The 16,526-nt window shown below is 50.6% G+C and overlaps 1 protein-coding gene across 1 annotated transcript in view; it reads right to left on the reverse strand.

Annotated features, from left to right (window-relative positions):
- The window catches only part of LOC137429688 (protein-glutamine gamma-glutamyltransferase 2), a 239,826-nt gene that overhangs the window by 51,377 nt on the left and 171,923 nt on the right, over positions 1-16,526 (reverse strand). Inside the window, 5 exon segments of the mRNA XM_078779717.1 lie at positions 15,944-16,054; positions 16,057-16,096; positions 16,099-16,122; positions 16,228-16,286; positions 16,289-16,355. Coding sequence (XP_078635843.1) covers positions 15,944-16,054; positions 16,057-16,096; positions 16,099-16,122; positions 16,228-16,286; positions 16,289-16,355 — 301 coding nt within the window.

The raw sequence follows: 16,526 nt of genomic DNA on the forward strand, positions 1-16,526 counted from the left end.
GGGTGGAGAACCTGTCTTGACTGATTTACTTCTGTTGTGCATTTTTAATCTTGAAAGCATCGAATACACTTCTTTTTTTTCTTTTTTTGTATACAAGATCGAGGCTCGTGAAAGAGCTAACATTAATCACACAAAAAGACAAACCGACACACAAAACACAAAACACACTTCACTTACAAATTAAAAATGGATTAAAACCAAACGTTATTATTTGATAAATATTGTATTCCATAGTTAGTCTACATAATTACGTACAACATTTTTCCAAGTACTGTATTTTTTACTTTTAATTAAATAGTTTGAAAATCGTTAACACACCTTAAACAAACTCTGTATATACACCCCGGGAATATGAAAAATATAATTACACTACAGTTCGGTCCCTAACCTCAGTATTCAGTCGCTGTACTTTTATTAAGTAATAATATAAATAACTAATTCCTAGTACGAAACCCTACTCTCCCTCCTCTCCATCTTCCTCAACTTCTCCATCCCCCTCTACTCTCTCTTTTCCCTGGTCTCCACATCGCGCATGACCATAGCTACACATTCAAAACGACCATTAGAATACATTTCGCCATTTTTCTTAGCTTTTGCTGAAACTGAGAATTAAACTCTCTGAGCGACTATGAAAAATGAAATCAGATGGTGAATTAGAGTCGATATCAAGCGTGAGGGAGTCTGCATGGACTTTAAAATTACAGGCCTTCATTTAATTAAAAATGCATTTTGTTCTATAAACGGGAGCTTTCGTCCAATTTTCTTCCCCTTGAAGGAACTGCGCTCCAACGCGAGTCGAAAGAATTGACGCGACCAAAGACGGAATTCGTCCGAGTTGCTTTATTGAAACAAAACAGCTCAGGTATTCTGACCAGCCCGTTTTTCGGGCAACAATATATATACACATTTATGTCGGGAAGTTTGCCCGGCAAAAGCTATACCGGGCATGCCCGGGTATCAAGGGCGAGCCTTGGAAAGGCGAGTCTGGACCTGCCCGGGCGTGTTTGGCTGCGGCCTGGCAAGTCGAGGCTGGGCGTGCCCGGGCGCTCTGGGCGAGCACTGGAAAGGCGATAGCGGGCATGCCCGGACGCTCTGGGCGAGCCCTGGAAAGGCGATAGCGGGCATGCCCGGACGCTCTGGGCGTGCCCTGGAAAGGCGATAGCGGGCATGCCCGGACGCTCTGGGCGAGCCCTGGAAAGGCGATAGCGGGCATGCCCGGACGCTCTGGGCGAGCCCTGGAAAGGCGAGAGCGGGCATGCCCGGGAAAGACGAGACCGGGCGTGCCCGGGAGGTTCGGGCGTGCCCGGGAACAGTGAGTCCGGGCATGCCCGGGAACAGTGAGTCCGGGCATGCCCGGGAGAGGCGCGTCTGGCCGTGTTCTGGCCGGTGCAAGGCGATCATGTACATCCAGCGGTAACCGCTACACACGCCCCTCCAGAATCGACCTGCACCGGCAGGGTCAATTTAAGGGGGGTCCGGATGCCCCGGCCGAAGCGACCCCTGGAGGGTCGTGGGGAGGGGTCTGACGTGGTGGTGGGTGGTCGAGCGGGGGGAACTGTGGACGGGGGGCGGCCTCGCCGCGGAGGAAGGGCCAACCGTGGTGGTCGGTCGACGTCCATGTGCGCCGGTTTGAGGCGGTCCACAGAAATCCGGTCCGGCCGGCCGCCGAAGTCGACGATGAAAGACTTGTCGCCCCGTCGCAGGACCCGGAAGGGCCCGTCGTACGGCGGCCGGAGTGGCCCCCGGTGCGCGTCATGACGCACAAAGACGTACTCCGCTGTGCGAAGCGCCGGGGGGACGTAGGACTGGGGGCCACCGTGGCGGGACGTCGGCACGGGGGCAAATCGTCGGGCGGCCTCCTGGAGGTCCGAGCGCTGGCGAGCGGCGGACCAGGGACTGGTAGCGTCAGGCACGAATTCGCCCGGGACGCGGAGTGGCTGGCCGTAGACGAGCTCGGCGGCGGATGCCTGGAGGTCTTCCTTGGGGGCCGTGCGAAGGCCCAAAAGGACCCACGGCAGCCGGTCGGCCCAACCGTCGTCCTGAAGGCCGGCCATGAGTGCGGCCTTCATGGAGCGGTGAAACCGCTCGCACAACCCATTGGCTTGGGGGTGGTAGGCCGTGGTGCGGTGCAGCGTGACCCCCAACGAACGGGCGACCGCGCCCCAAAGCTCAGACGTGAACTGTGGGCCGCGGTCGGACGAGATGTCCGCTGGTGCGCCGAAGCGCGCGACCCAGGTGGCGATGAACGCCTGCGCCACGTCGGCGGTGGTGGTGGAGGTGAGGGGCACGGCCTCCGGCCACCTGGTGGTCCTGTCCACCATGGTGAGCAGGTGGGTGAACCCCCGCGAGGGGGGCAGGGGACCCACCAGGTCCACGTGGACGTGGTCGAAACGCCGTTCAGGCACGGCGAAAGGTGCCAGCGGGGCCTGGGTGTGGCGGTGGACCTTGGCTCGCTGGCAGGCCGTGCAGGCGTTGGCCCAGTCGCGGATGTTTCGTCGAAGGCCGTGCCAGACGAAACGCGCCGACACCAGCTTCTGAGAAGCTTTCCGGCCCGGGTGAGAAAGGCCGTGGATGGAGGCGAAGATGCGGCGCTGCCAGGAAACGGGCACGATGGGGCGAGGCTGGCCCTGGGAGACGTCGCAGAGCAGGACGGTGCCCGCGACGGGGATGTCGGCCAGGCGGAGGCCCGTGTCCGCCACGCGGAGTGCCTGCACCGAGGCGTCGGTGGTCTGGTCGGCCGCCATGAGCGTGAAGTCCACGCCGAGGTGGACCGCGTTCGCGCTGGCCCGCGAAAGGCAGTCGGCCACGGCGTTGTCTTTGCCGGCGACGTGCTGGATGTCCGTGGTGAACTCTGACACGGCGGAGAGGTGGCGCTGCTGGCGGGCCGACCACGGCTCCGTGACCTTAGCCATTGCGTAGACCAACGGCTTGTGGTCGACGAAAGCCGTGAACGGGCGGCCCTCCAGGAGGTGTCGGAAATGGCGAACGGCCAGGAATACCCGAGCAGCTCGCGGTCGAACGTGCTGTAGTTTAACTCGTTCGGCCGGAGTTGCCGGCTGAAAAAAGCGAGTGGCTGCCAAACCCCGTCCACCCATTGCTCATGGACGGTGCCCACCGCGTAGTTGGAGGCGTCCGTAGTGAGGGCGATGGGCGCGTTGAGCACCGGGTGAGCCAGCAGCGTTGCGTCGGCGAGGGCCCGTTTGGCACTGGCGAAGGCCGCGTCCATGGCCGCGGACCAAACAATGTCATGCTTGGCCGGCTTGCCCCGGAGGGCCTCGTAAAGGGGCCGCATGAGCTGAGCAGCGCGGGGTACGAATCGGTGATAAAAATTCACCATGCCGAGGAACTCTTGGAGGGCCTTGATGGAACGGGGATGCGGGAACGTGGTGATGGCCTCGACCTTGGTCGGCAGCGGCACGGCCCCGGTCTTGGTGATGCGGTGGCCCAAAAAGTCAACGGTCGTCGCGCCGAAGTGGCATTTGACCGGGTTGACAATTAAGCCGTGCTCGCTGAGGCGACCGAACAGTGTTCGGAGGTGGAGGAGGTGCTCGGCGCGGGACGTGCTGGCGACGAGGATGTCGTCCAGATAGACGAAAAGAAACGGCAGGTCGCGCAGCACGCCGTCCATCAAGCGCTGGAACGCTTGGGCCGCGTTCTTGAGGCCAAACGGCATCCGCAAAAATTCGAACAGGCCGAATGGCATGATGACGGCCGTCTTCGGGACGTCGGCCGCCCGGACAGGTACCTGGTGGTAGCCCCGTATCAGGTCAATTTTCGAAAAGATGACCCGTCCCACCAAACGGGCGGAAAAGTCCTGAATATGCGGGATCGGGTACCTGTCGGGGGTGGTAGCGTCATTGAGATGGCGGTAGTCGCCACACGGGCGCCATCCACCCCCCGGCTTTGGCACGATGTGCAGTGGCGAGGCCCACGCACTATCGGAGCGCCGCACGATGCCGAGGTGCTCCAACGCGTCGAATTCGGCCTTTGCCACGGCGAGCTTGGCTGGGTCGAGGCGGCGGGCCCTGGCGTAGACCGGCGGGCCCGTAGTGGGTATGTGGTGCTCGATCCCGTGCCACACCGCGACGGCCGAAAACGTCGGCCGCGTGAGGGCCGGGAATTCCACGAGCAGGCGAGCGAACTCGTTCGTTGCCGGGAGGGCGCACGCCAGTTCGGTCGGCGCGGAGCTGCTCATTGTGCACGCCAGGGAGCTGAAGGTCTCGGCGTGGACAAGGCGACGTCGTTTGACGTCGACCAGCAGCCCGTGCCCGCAGAGGAAGTCGGCGCCCAGCAAAGCCACGGGGACGCTGGCGGTAACAAAAGTCCATGGAAAGCGCTGGCTGCCGAAGCAGAGGGTGACGATGCGTGGGCCGAAAGTGCGTATGGCCGAGCCATTAGCAGCGACCAAAGAGGGGCCGCAAACTGCGTCCAGCCTGTCCTGCTCGGAGGCAGGTATGACGCTCAGTTGGGCGCCGGTGTCGCACAGGAAACGCCGTCCAGACGCTTTGTCCCGAATAAACAGCAAGTTGCCCGAGTGGCCGGCGCTCATGGCTGGGAATGAACGCCGGCCCGGCCGTTTCCCGACCTGCCGAAAGTGCACGGGGGCCGGCACGTCCGAGCCTTGTGTCCGAACCTGGCGTGTTAATAACACCACGCCCGGTCAGGTGGAGGCCCCGGCCGTCGTGTCGGAAGCGGGCGGTGCGGCGTGGCGGCCGCCAGTTGCACCGGCAGTTCGGCCTCCAACCGCGCAGGGCGCTCGGGCGTCGCCTCGGACGGCGGCGGGCTCCAGGTAACCGCGCCGATGTGCTGGCCCGCCGAGGATATCTTATCGGCTTCCCCTGGCGAGGGCGCGGGAATCCGTGATCAACGTGCCAGCCAGGGCGAGGCGTACCGGATTAGGCAGCTGACGGAGGAACAGCTCCCGGAACAGGAATGCCGGAGAGTGCTCGCCGAGCAACGAGAGCATATAGTCCATGCGCTCGGACGGGCGCGTGTCGCCGAGCTCGGGCAGGTCAAGCAGGCGCCGTGCGCGTGCTGCCGGTGAGAGGGCGAAAGCGCCGAGGAGGAGCGTCTTCAGCACGTCGTATTTGTCAGCAGCCGGCGGGTGCTGGAGGAGGCTCAAGGCGCGGGCCGCGGTGGCGGAACCGAGCGCCGCCACAACATGGTGGAAGCGGGTGTCGTCCGCGGTGATGCCTCGCAGGGCAAACTGGGAGTCCGCCTGGGCGAACCAAACAGCCGCGTGAGTCTCCCAGAAGGTAGGCAGTTTAAGCATCACTGCCGTATCCATGTCGGTAGGTCACCAATGAAGGAACTGCGCTCCAACGCGAGTCGAAAGAATTGACGCGACCAAAGACGGAATTCGTCCGAGTTGCTTTATTGAAACAAAACAGCTCAGGTATTCTGACCAGCCCGTTTTTCGGGCAACAATATATATACACATTTATGTCGGGAAGTTTGCCCGGCAAAAGCTATACCGGGCATGCCCGGGTATCAAGGGCGAGCCTTGGAAAGGCGAGTCTGGGCCTGCCCGGGCGTGTTTGGCTGCGGCCTGGCATGTCGAGGCTGGGCGTGCCCGGGCGCTCTGGGCGAGCACTGGAAAGGCGATAGCGGGCATGCCCGGACGCTCTGGGCGAGCCCTGGAAAGGCGATAGCGGGCATGCCCGGACGCTCTGGGCGTGCCCTGGAAAGGCGATAGCGGGCATGCCCGGACGCTCTGGGCGAGCCCTGGAAAGGCGATAGCGGGCATGCCCGGACGCTCTGGGCGAGCCCTGGAAAGGCGAGAGCGGGCATGCCCGGGAAAGACGAGACCGGGCGTGCCCGGGAGGTTCGGGCGTGCCCGGGAACAGTGAGTCCGGGCATGCCCGGGAGAGGCGCGTCTGGCCGTGTTCTGGCCGGTGCAAGGCGATTATGTACATCCAGCGGTAACCGCTACACCCTTTTGCAACAGAGTCTAAAACTATCCTACCGACTATGGAACAACAACAACAACATGCATTTTAAGGCCATTTTCCCTGCTAGAGCAGGGGTTAGCCTTGCGGTCCCCATGACAATCTCCTCCATTTTGCCCTATTTCTGCATCTCTCCTTGTTAAGCCCCTTTTTTTTTTCTTTTTTTTTTGTGTACAGAGTCGAGGCTCGTGAAAGAGCTAACATTTATCAAACAAAGAAATCAAACAAACAAGCAAACAAAGTAAAAAAGGGGAGCGGTCGACAAGATGGGGAGAGAAGGGCAGGCAAGATGGGGAGGCAGAAGCACACAAACACAACATTTGAGAGCAGGGACATCGGGAGATGTTTTTGGAGGGAGAGGGCCTGGGGGAGGCAGGATAGGTATAAAACGCAAGGACACCAACGACTTCCAGGAAAGAAGTCAAAAGTCACCTCAAGAAAGTGGATTTGGGGTGAAATTAGCGGGGGTAGAAAAGATCAAGGTTTTGGATTGGGGAAGATAAGAGATGGTGGTGAATAGCCGTTTTAAAGACCTGGAGGGAGGAGTGGGATTGAAGAGAGTGAGGGAGTTTGTTCCAGAGGCGGGAGAAAAGAGGAATGAAGGAGTGAAGGTGAGCAGAGAGTCTTGATTTTGGCAGTTTAACCATAAGAGGGATGCAGGCAGATCTTGTGCGACCTGCAGGAATATTTGGGGGACAGAGCCCAGAGAGAGCTGAGGGAGCAAGGCCGGAGAGGAGTCGGTAGAAGACGGAAAGACCACCAACCTGCCTGTGGTGATTAAGTGAAAGGCCCTCGGAGATAGCGTCATCGCGGGAGATTCCAATGATTCTGAATGCTTTGGTTTCAACAGCGTGAAGACGAGCTAGGTGTGAGGCAGGAGCACCAGCCCAGAGGGGAGAGCAGTACTCCATTGAGCTGCGGATGAAAGCCTTGTATGTGGTGAGGAGCTCAGGTGTGCCAAGGAAGGACTTCGCACGATGGAGGATGCCCAGTCGGCGACTGGCTTTGGAGGCCAGCTTGGAAATGTGGTTTTCCCAGGAAAGATCATGGCAGATAGTGAGACCCAAAAGCTTGAGTGACAGAACTTCTTGGAGAGGATTATTCAGAAAGTAAATGGGAGGGTTGTCCAGTCGGTCTTTTCGTAGAGACATCATAAGAGTGTGAGATTTGTCAGGATTGAAAGACATGTTCCACTTGTTTGCCCAGTCTGTGATTTTGTCCAGGTCTGCAGAGAGTGAGGAGGCTGCAGACTGCCGATCTGCGGGATGAGGAATGGAGCGGCAGAGAGTGGAGTCATCAGCAAAGAGATAGAGAGGATTTTCAAGAGAGTCAGAGAGATCATTGATGAAGACCAGAAAAAGCACAGGGCCCAGAACACTGCCTTGGGGAACTCCAGCCTGAACAGGAAGAGGAGATTAGAGAAACCCATTCAGGGCCACACGTTGACGACGACTAGAGAGGAAGTCCGCCAGCCATCCATGGAGATTTCCATGGATACCAAAGGAGGAGAGTTTGGTGAGCAGAGCGGGGTGCCAGACCGTATCGAAGGCACGTGATATGTCGAGGCAGACAGCTCTAATTTCCTGTTTGGCATTGAGGACCTCCATCCATTGTTGAGACAGCAGAAGCAGCATGTCCAGAGTAGAGTGACCTGGTCTGAAACCAAATTGATGATCAGAGATCAAGCCATTGGAGAAGAGGAAAGATTTCATATCCGAAGCAATGATGGATTCCATGACTTTGCTGATAATTGGGAGAAGGCTGATTGGTCTGTAGTTGCTAGGATCTGTTTTTGCACCTTTTTGTGCAAAGCGGTGATGTTGGCTGATTTCCAAGCAGATGGCAGTTGACCTTGAGCAAAAGAGAGGGTGAAGAGAACAGAGAGAGGGAGTGAAAGAGCGGAAGAACAGGATTTTAGGACCCGTGGGCTGATGCCGTCAGGTCCAGTTGCAGAATCAGAGTCGAGGGTTGACAGAAACTTTTCCACCTTGTCAGGAGGAAAGGACACGGAGTCCACGAGCAGCTGGGTACGACTGGGTATGGTGGGTACAGAGAGGGATGGGTTTGGGACACAAGATTTAGAGGCAAACACAGAGTTGAGGCATTCAGCTTTTTCACGTGCAGAGTCAGCTGTGTAGCCGTTTGAGGTAAGGGAGGGGATGGAGGGGGAACAAACACCAGAAACAGATTTGACCAGACGCCACCAGGATTTGGAAGAGGGAGACAGATAAGAGAGTTCGGTATTGAGAACGGAGAGATATTGTTTCCTGGCTCTCCTGAGGGTGGACACACACTTGTTTCGGGCTTTGTGAAAGGAAATGAGATTTCCTTCCGTTGGATTTGCTTTCCAGGAGACGAAGGCAAGTTGTTTCTGGGCAACAGCCTCACCACAAGATTCCGCGTACCATGGACGGGAGGAAGGGTATGACAACTGAAGACGAGATGGGATAAATCTGTGCATGAGAGAGAGCAATTTACTTTGGAAGAATTCCCAGGATGAGTTGATGTCAGAGGTGGTAGAGATGGGAGACCAGTCCAGATGATTGATGGCTGCTTGAAGACCGTGCCAGTTGGCCTGAGTGAAATGCCAGACTCGTCGACGCTGAGCAGTTGTTCTACTCAACCCCCTTGCCCGCATTTCTTCTTCCACCATCTTTAGCCAAGTCTTTCTTCCCGTCCCGTCCTCTACTTCCTTCTACATTCATTTCCATCACTCTTCTCAACCAGTCACTTTCATCCTTCCTCAACACATGACCAAACCATCTCAACCTGTTCATCTTCACAGCATCAATCACAGGCTCTATTCCCATCATCTTTCGCAATTCATCATTTGTCTTCCTCTCTCTCAACGATACTCCGCACATCCACTGAACCATTCGCATTTCCACCCTTTCCAGCCTTCGTTGCTGCTCGATGTTCATTACCCATGTCTCGCTCCCATAAATCATAACCTTTCTCACACATGCAGCATACACCTTTCCCTTCAGCTTCAACGACACTCCCCTCCTCATCAGCACGCCACTCAGTTCCCGAAACTTCTTCCATGCACATCTCACTCCAGCAACCGTTGCCGAGTCTGATCCACCTTCTCCATTCAGCATGTCTCCGAGGTAGCAAAATGTTTTCACACCTTCCAGCTTCATAGTATACTTTATAGTATACTATAATATCATATAATATGCTAATAGCTGTAAAAGCTGAAATACGTAAATGACCAAATTTCGATGAACAGAATGTATTTTTTTGTGACCACCCCCATAAGCGAATAAACAATAATAATGAATGTAATGTGAATGTGGACTTTGGGATACTCGAACTAACTTATAGGTATATTTTAAAAACTCATTATTTAAGCTGATCATTTAAACCCCATGCCATCTGAGCCATGTGCAGATATATACAGAAAGCTTTTCAACGCTCGCTCTTGATCTCAATGTATTCCTCACATCTCTATAGTGATGCATGCCATGTCTTCAAAAACGTTTGCTTTGAACACATTTATGACAAAATCCATGCAAGATAGCTGCATTTTTCAGCGACAAGCTAAGCCTCGAATAGTTTACAAAGCGATGGCTTGAGGGAATGAATCAACCCATGATGCTTCCGAGTACAAAGACAATGGTAGCTCCAAAGAAATCCATGAATTAATGGTGGCTTTGTGTGGCTATGTGTGCACCCCCTCATAAACTATTGGGCAGATGTCATTAGACCAGATGAGAGTACCATGTATATGACCCCAGGTCAAGAGAAACAGCAGATGCCACAGACCCCAAAAATGTTTCCCAGGTCGAGACATAAATCATGGAGGATCACTGCGTCCAGGTCACCAAAATATTCACAGATAACTTAGAATTTCTCAAGGGTTGAAATCAACAGGAGACTGATTGAGGTATGCTCACTGCCACGGGAAGCAAGGAAAAGCTGACATGTCAGGCATTAACCCTTCATCGGAGCAAAATAGCTTCTGGAATTTCTTAAAGCAGCGTATTCATCATCATTCACAAATATTTGGCAAGTCCAAGGCCTCAGCAAGATGGGGCCCTCAAACCTCAGCACTTGTGATTGATGGCAAAATCCGACATCATTTCATGAGCTTTTCAAAACTGTGAACTTTATCACTCATCTGGTAAGTGGTAACAAAACGTCGCTTCACAACAGGGATCTTGAAACCAAATTGTAATCCTTGTGATGGAAGCACAAATGTGTTGCAACCCCACAAGGATTTTCACACCTAAACCTCAAGGCTTTGATTTTCTGGAATACCAAGGGAATCTGGCTGCTTGACAATATGCCGCACCAACTACAATCATATGGGAATTTTACACCAACCTAATGCAGTAATTGTGGCCAGCCATGAAGGATAAAAGCCAATCAATGTTGAACGAATATATGACAATGCACCTGTGCACAAGACCGCCATCTTGCACAGATCCCCATTCGTGACTTTGCCTTTGAGCACCTGGATTAACCCCTATTCAGCACGGAACTGCCTCCAAGTGACTATTTTCTGTTCCGATATTTGAAATCCCACCTCTGTGACCAATAACGAAAAACTGACGAAAGCAGCTAAGATGTGGCTGAACAGAGAGATTAGAAAATTATATTTTACAGGTATAGACAGTTTGAAGGACAAATGTGGCAAGTGCATTGAAGTCAAGGGACACGCTAACGGAACAATAAAACAGGTGTTGCAGTGTCTGAAACTAGAGGTAAGGAATCGCATTGCTTGAACATTTTGAACACCCCTTGTAATTGATATAAAACCGAGTAAACAACTTCAAATAGTGCAATTCCATCACCATGAAGAGGAAGTGATTACCCAACCAACCTTCACCCTTAACTCTAATTTATATGAAGAGGCAAACAGACCTCTGCCTACATAATTCAGCTTTCTTGCATCTACAAGTGTGTTCAATCAGTTTGCTGTGGTTTATCAGTAGATTATTGTTCACATTGACCCGTGTTACACATTTCATCGTCCATTTACTTTACTATGGTTTCATTACCTCTGCCACAGTAGGTGCACGGAGGTTATGTTTTCACCCTTGTCTGTTTTTCTGTGAGCAGGGATATCTCAAAAATATGGACGGATTCAAATGAAACTTGGTGGACAGGTTGGGTTTGTGACAAGGACGAATTTTTCGATTTTGGTGAAGATCCGGATCCAGATGCGGATGTCAGAATTTTACATTATTCTTCACCATTGAGAGATAGGGCCAGAATGATATATAGCACGATATCTCAATAAGGATCGATTTGGACGAAACTTGGTGAAGGAGTTGGGTGTGTGATAAGGACTAACTGATTCGATTTTGGTTAAGATCCGGATACGGATACGAGAATTTTTTCAATTTCTCAATTGATTCTTCACCATTGAGCGATGGGACCAAAACGATATCGAGCATATTTCAAACACATCGGCGGATTATGACAAAACTTGGTGGATGAGTTGGGTGGGTGACAATAAGAAGGTGATTTGATTTTAGTTAAGGTGCAGATGCAGATCTGGCCTATCAGTGGGATATAACACGTAAACTTTTCAGCCTGGCGAAGGTATGCTCTCTACCAAGTGCCATCCTAGTTGTGTTGGCAACTCGGTCGTTACACTGTTGTCATGGAAAATACTACTTCTGTCAATTTTTCTGTGCACTTGAGTTTTCATTTGAACATTTTGAACATCACTTTGTTTTTTCTCCATTAATAATACATACATGCTCATTTGTCTCACAAAGCAAAAAAATATTTTTAAAATGGGACTTTCTGAAAAACAAATTTCTGATGAACCAAGTAGGCTTCAAAACATGTCTATTTAGCTTAAGGTGAATCGACTGCAGTATCCAGCATAGCAAGAATGCATCTAAAGGTACAGCACTGAACAAAATTGCTCACTGCAGAATATCATTTCATGGCAAAATGCGATACAATTTGCAATGGTGTGGATGCCTGACAGCAAAGATTATTCTGAATAGGAAAGAGATGTTACTGTTGGATAAATATAGAGCAAGCTTACACAAGTGAGTGTGAAACAAGGGGCAGAAAGGAAGAAAAAAACAGGTGACTGAAAACCGTATCAGAGAGAATCACCCAAAATGGATATTGTACAATTCCATATATATATATTATAATAATAATAATAATAATAATAATAATAATACATTTATTTTATATAGCGCTTTTCAAGAAGCCCAAAGACGCTTTGACAGAGTACAAAAAACAAGTGCAAAAAGACAAAAATCAATAGGTAAATAATCAAAGCAAAAGGAAGGAGAAGGAGAAGAGATAGTCAGGGGTTAAATGCTGTGGGTTAAATGTTGAATGCAGTGTTGAACAGGTGGGTCTTGAGTGATGTTTTGAATGTGGTGAGTGAGGAGGAGTCTCTGATGGTGTGAGGTAGTGAGTTCCAGAGGGTGGGAGCAGCGATGGAGAAGGCCCTGTCCCCCCAGGATCTGAATTTGGTCCGGATGGGGGGGGGGGGGGGGTCAGGAGGTTGGTACCAGCAGAGCGGAGGTTGCGGGTGGGAGTGTGTCTGGAGAGGAGGTCAGCCAGGTAGGATGGGGCCAGGTTATGGAGGGCTTTGTAGGTCAAGAGGAGGATTTTGTACTGGATTCTCTGGGGGATGGGTAGCCAGTGAAGCTTGTAAAGGACGGGGGTGATGTGGTCACGGGTCCGGGAATGGGTGAGTAGACGGGCAGCGGAGTTCTGAATGTATTGGAGTTTATTGGTGATTATTGAGGGTGAACCATAGAGGAGGCTGTTGCAGTAGTCCAGACGGGAGGTGATGAAGGCGTGGATGAGGATTTCTGCAGCCGTGGAGGAGAGGGATGGATGGAGACAGGCGATGTTTTTCAGGTGAAAGAAGGCTGTCTTTGTGATGTGTTTAGTGCATTTGTCGAAGGAGGGGGTTTGGTCAGAGATGATGCCAAGATTCCAGATGTGAGGGGAGGTGGATACTGGGAAACCGTCGATGTTGAGGGCAAAGTTATGGGTGGATTTGGTGAGCGTTTTTGGGCCAATGATGATTATTTCAGATTTATCATAGTTAAGTTTGAGGAAGTTGATTTGAAGCCAGGATTTTATTTCAGTGATGCAGTTTGTCAGGATAGAGTGGGTGGCGGTGGAGATGGACTTGGTGGAGATGAAAAGCTGGATGTCATCGGCGAAGGATCGGTGATCGCCGATGTCATCGGCGATATATATATATACATACATATACATATTGTCGTGTGACTACCCTTGGTGATCACCTTAGGGTAGCACAGATAGCCAAACTGGCTTTACAACCGGGCCACTCAGTTCAAAATGTAGCGGTTATTACATGTGGCGGGGGGGGGGGGGGGGGGGGAGGAGGGGGGAGTGGGGAGCACTTACCTGCACGGATCCCACCAGCAGTCCTCATACCTGCAAAAAGTAACTCAAACGAAAATGGATTTAAAATGTATTAAAATAACAGATTTATTCAAATAAATGCCGGTACAAAATAAAACACGGCAAAACTAAATTTCCTATATGGGGGCGCTCCCACAACAGACCCAAACATGGACACAGGAAAGATAACGAAATATAAAATAACTGTGCGTGGTTATTTCGTGCACTTAGCTCTAATCACTGGTGGGGCGTCTCATCAAGAATCGTCGGCCCCGAGCGTGCAGCCCGGACCCGGCTCTGTTCTTGGTGGGAAGAAGGCCGCAGTCCGCTCGTGCGCGTGTGCTGCTAGCCTCCCCGAGCGTCCTCTCACTCCTTGGCCTCGTCGAGCGTGGAGCGAACAAGAGTTGTCACGTAGCTCCTCCTGTCCCAGCTCTTGGTTCGCAACTCAGCCTCTTCACAATCCCAGCAAGGTCTCGGCACACTGTCGCCCGCACCGAGGTCCAGAACGTGAAGAAAGGGGGAGAATCGTCGGCGCACAACCGTCTCCACCAAAGTCCGATCCAAGAGACAAAATGTCTGCTGCGCTAGTATTTTGTCCGCGCCACTCTGACGTCATCCGTCCTCTTCACCAATGAGCCTGTCCCATCTTTTCAATCCTCTCTGTCACTCAATGCCCTGACGAATCACGGCTCTCTAGGGCATGGCCTTCGCCTGCCTGTCCTTGTGGTGATGTAGTGGCTGCGGCACCAGCAGTATTGATTATGCCTGGCTTCCAGTGGTTTTATTATTAACTAGCCGAAAGCACCTGGCATTGCCCGGGTTCTTTTTGAATGAATTTACTACTATAATGCAGCTTTTACTCGCAGCCATAGAAGATTGACTACTATAATTCAGCTCAGCTTTTCATTGCGAAATGGGCTCAGCCTGGCCGATGCGGCCTCAACGGCCTCACCACCTAGCCTATAACCTTCCCGGGGCCCGTCCCAACATTTTAAGTTATTTTTGAATGAATTTACTACCTTAATTCAGCTTTTACTCGTGGCCATAGAAGATTGACTACTATAATTCAGCTCAGCTTTTAATTGCGAAATGGGCCCGGCCCAGCCGAGGTGGGCCTCGACCGGCCTCACCACCTAGCCTCTCACCTTCCCGGGGCCCGTCCCAACATTTTTTGTATTGGAGGTTTCCTCCTATCTTTCACCGTTCAGGAGATTAGCTTGCGCAGACAAACAAACAAAAACTTTCTTTTATATATATATACTATAATAATAAAAAATAAATAATAATAATAAAATAATAATAATAATAATAATAATAATAAATAATAATAATAATAAATAATAAATAATAATATAGAAGATAGATAGAAGAAGTTTAGTGAAGTTAATGGGCGATTTTAACTAGTGTCTAATGCGGTGCCATAAGGGACATAGGGATAAATTACAGAGGGAACAACATACAAGGAATTAATTAACATAATCCCTGAGCTAAATAACATGCTTAATACAAGCTTAATCAAATATAGCAGCTTAATCCGAACACTACGGTCGAAACAAGTACTTATTACATCAAGGTTTCTACACAGCCTTCGGAGCACCTACCTATAGAAATCTACCTGGACTAAAGTAATCACTGCCTACCCCCTACAAACGTAACAATATGTATGTATGTATGGATAATATATATATATATATACATCCAGTGTGTGATGCACAGGTGGGAACCCAAATGCAAACAGACGATACGGAAATGGCGAATGTCAAACCATGAAACAATAAATTACACATTCCGGTGACACCTTCAATCTAACGTCAGGCATGGACAGCCGGTTCGTGAAGGACTTAGGCAAAAACTTACTGCAGCTGACCCTAACAGAAGGTGAGTAATGTTTCTATATGTGGTCAATGGCAAAACCGCAAATGCCGAAACCGCGAATGCGAGTGAAAAATTGCGGAAAGTGCTGGAAACTCTCACATCATTTACTCATTCTCCTTTAAACTCAATCTCTCTATATTTAATTCCAAACAGCATGATTCCAATTACAAGTTAATACTATAGGATTAATATAAACAAGATACAATGTTAAAAACGCTTGTGAGGTAAACAAATATAATACAGACAACTCTGCTGGTAAAAAAGGGGAGGAACATAAACACTTTCGTATGGATGGACGCTCAAAATCGTAATTGTATTGAGAAATTTATGAAACCTCCCACGCACCTTAGGAAACCCACTAGGACCCCAAAAGGTTCCACAGAAAGTTTGGCGGGGCTAGCCCCAACACTGAGGGAGTAGTTTGTGGACGGACAGACAGACACTCCTACTTTATCATATAGTTATTGGAGAAGATTAATGGATAATTTTATTAAACATGAATAAATTCCCACACAGGGCTAATGTGACTTTTCTGAGTGGGATTATATCTGATCAGGTCCTTTTTGCATAACCCTCGACATATCACAGCATGCAAAGCATTTGAATTACAACGATCAATATACTAACTAACGGTAGTTCTCTGCACGTTTAGCTGTTTCATGAGCCTCAACATCCTAATAAGGGAATTAAATAATTAAAATCTATTAAATAATTATTAACAAATGACACAACTGCTATACAAATACCACACTGACCTGTACAGGCAACTGCAGCATATACCCAGCATTGACCATAAGGGACAGGCTCATAACCAGTCAACCTCCAGGTACGCAGAATCTCCTCGCTACCCGTCCAGTCCAAAGGATAACTCCAGCCGAATAGTCTCCATTCCATCGGCCAAGCACCACACACCACAATCGTCGTTACTGTTTATCTGCCCTCACACATGACACACACAAGTGTTATTTTGATGAATAGTACAATCCCTTGAGATAAGCTGAATGGATTTCTGAATGAAACAACTTCAGGTGTGACATACCATGGCAGAGACAATGCGGCAGATGTAGATGGGATCGTCTCTTTTAAGAGCATCTTCGACAGGATTCGACAAGCCTCGTGACTATTATCCAAAACGTCCAAGCTGGCGGCAAGAACACCATCTGCAAACTGCAAATGCATTTATTGTAACTGATATTGCTATCAACATGACATCTGTGCGCAATTTATCAGGACCAAACAAGTTGAACGGTTGAAACTCTTCGGTTCATTTTGTTCTGAACATCTTGCATTTAAAATTACCCATCATCAGATAAAGAGCCTTTTGATGCACATGATCAG

Source organism: Myxine glutinosa, chromosome 6 (genome assembly GCF_964187855.1).
Source record: "Myxine glutinosa chromosome 6, kmMyxGlut1.1, whole genome shotgun sequence".
Taxonomy (NCBI): Eukaryota; Metazoa; Chordata; class Myxini; order Myxiniformes; family Myxinidae; genus Myxine; species Myxine glutinosa.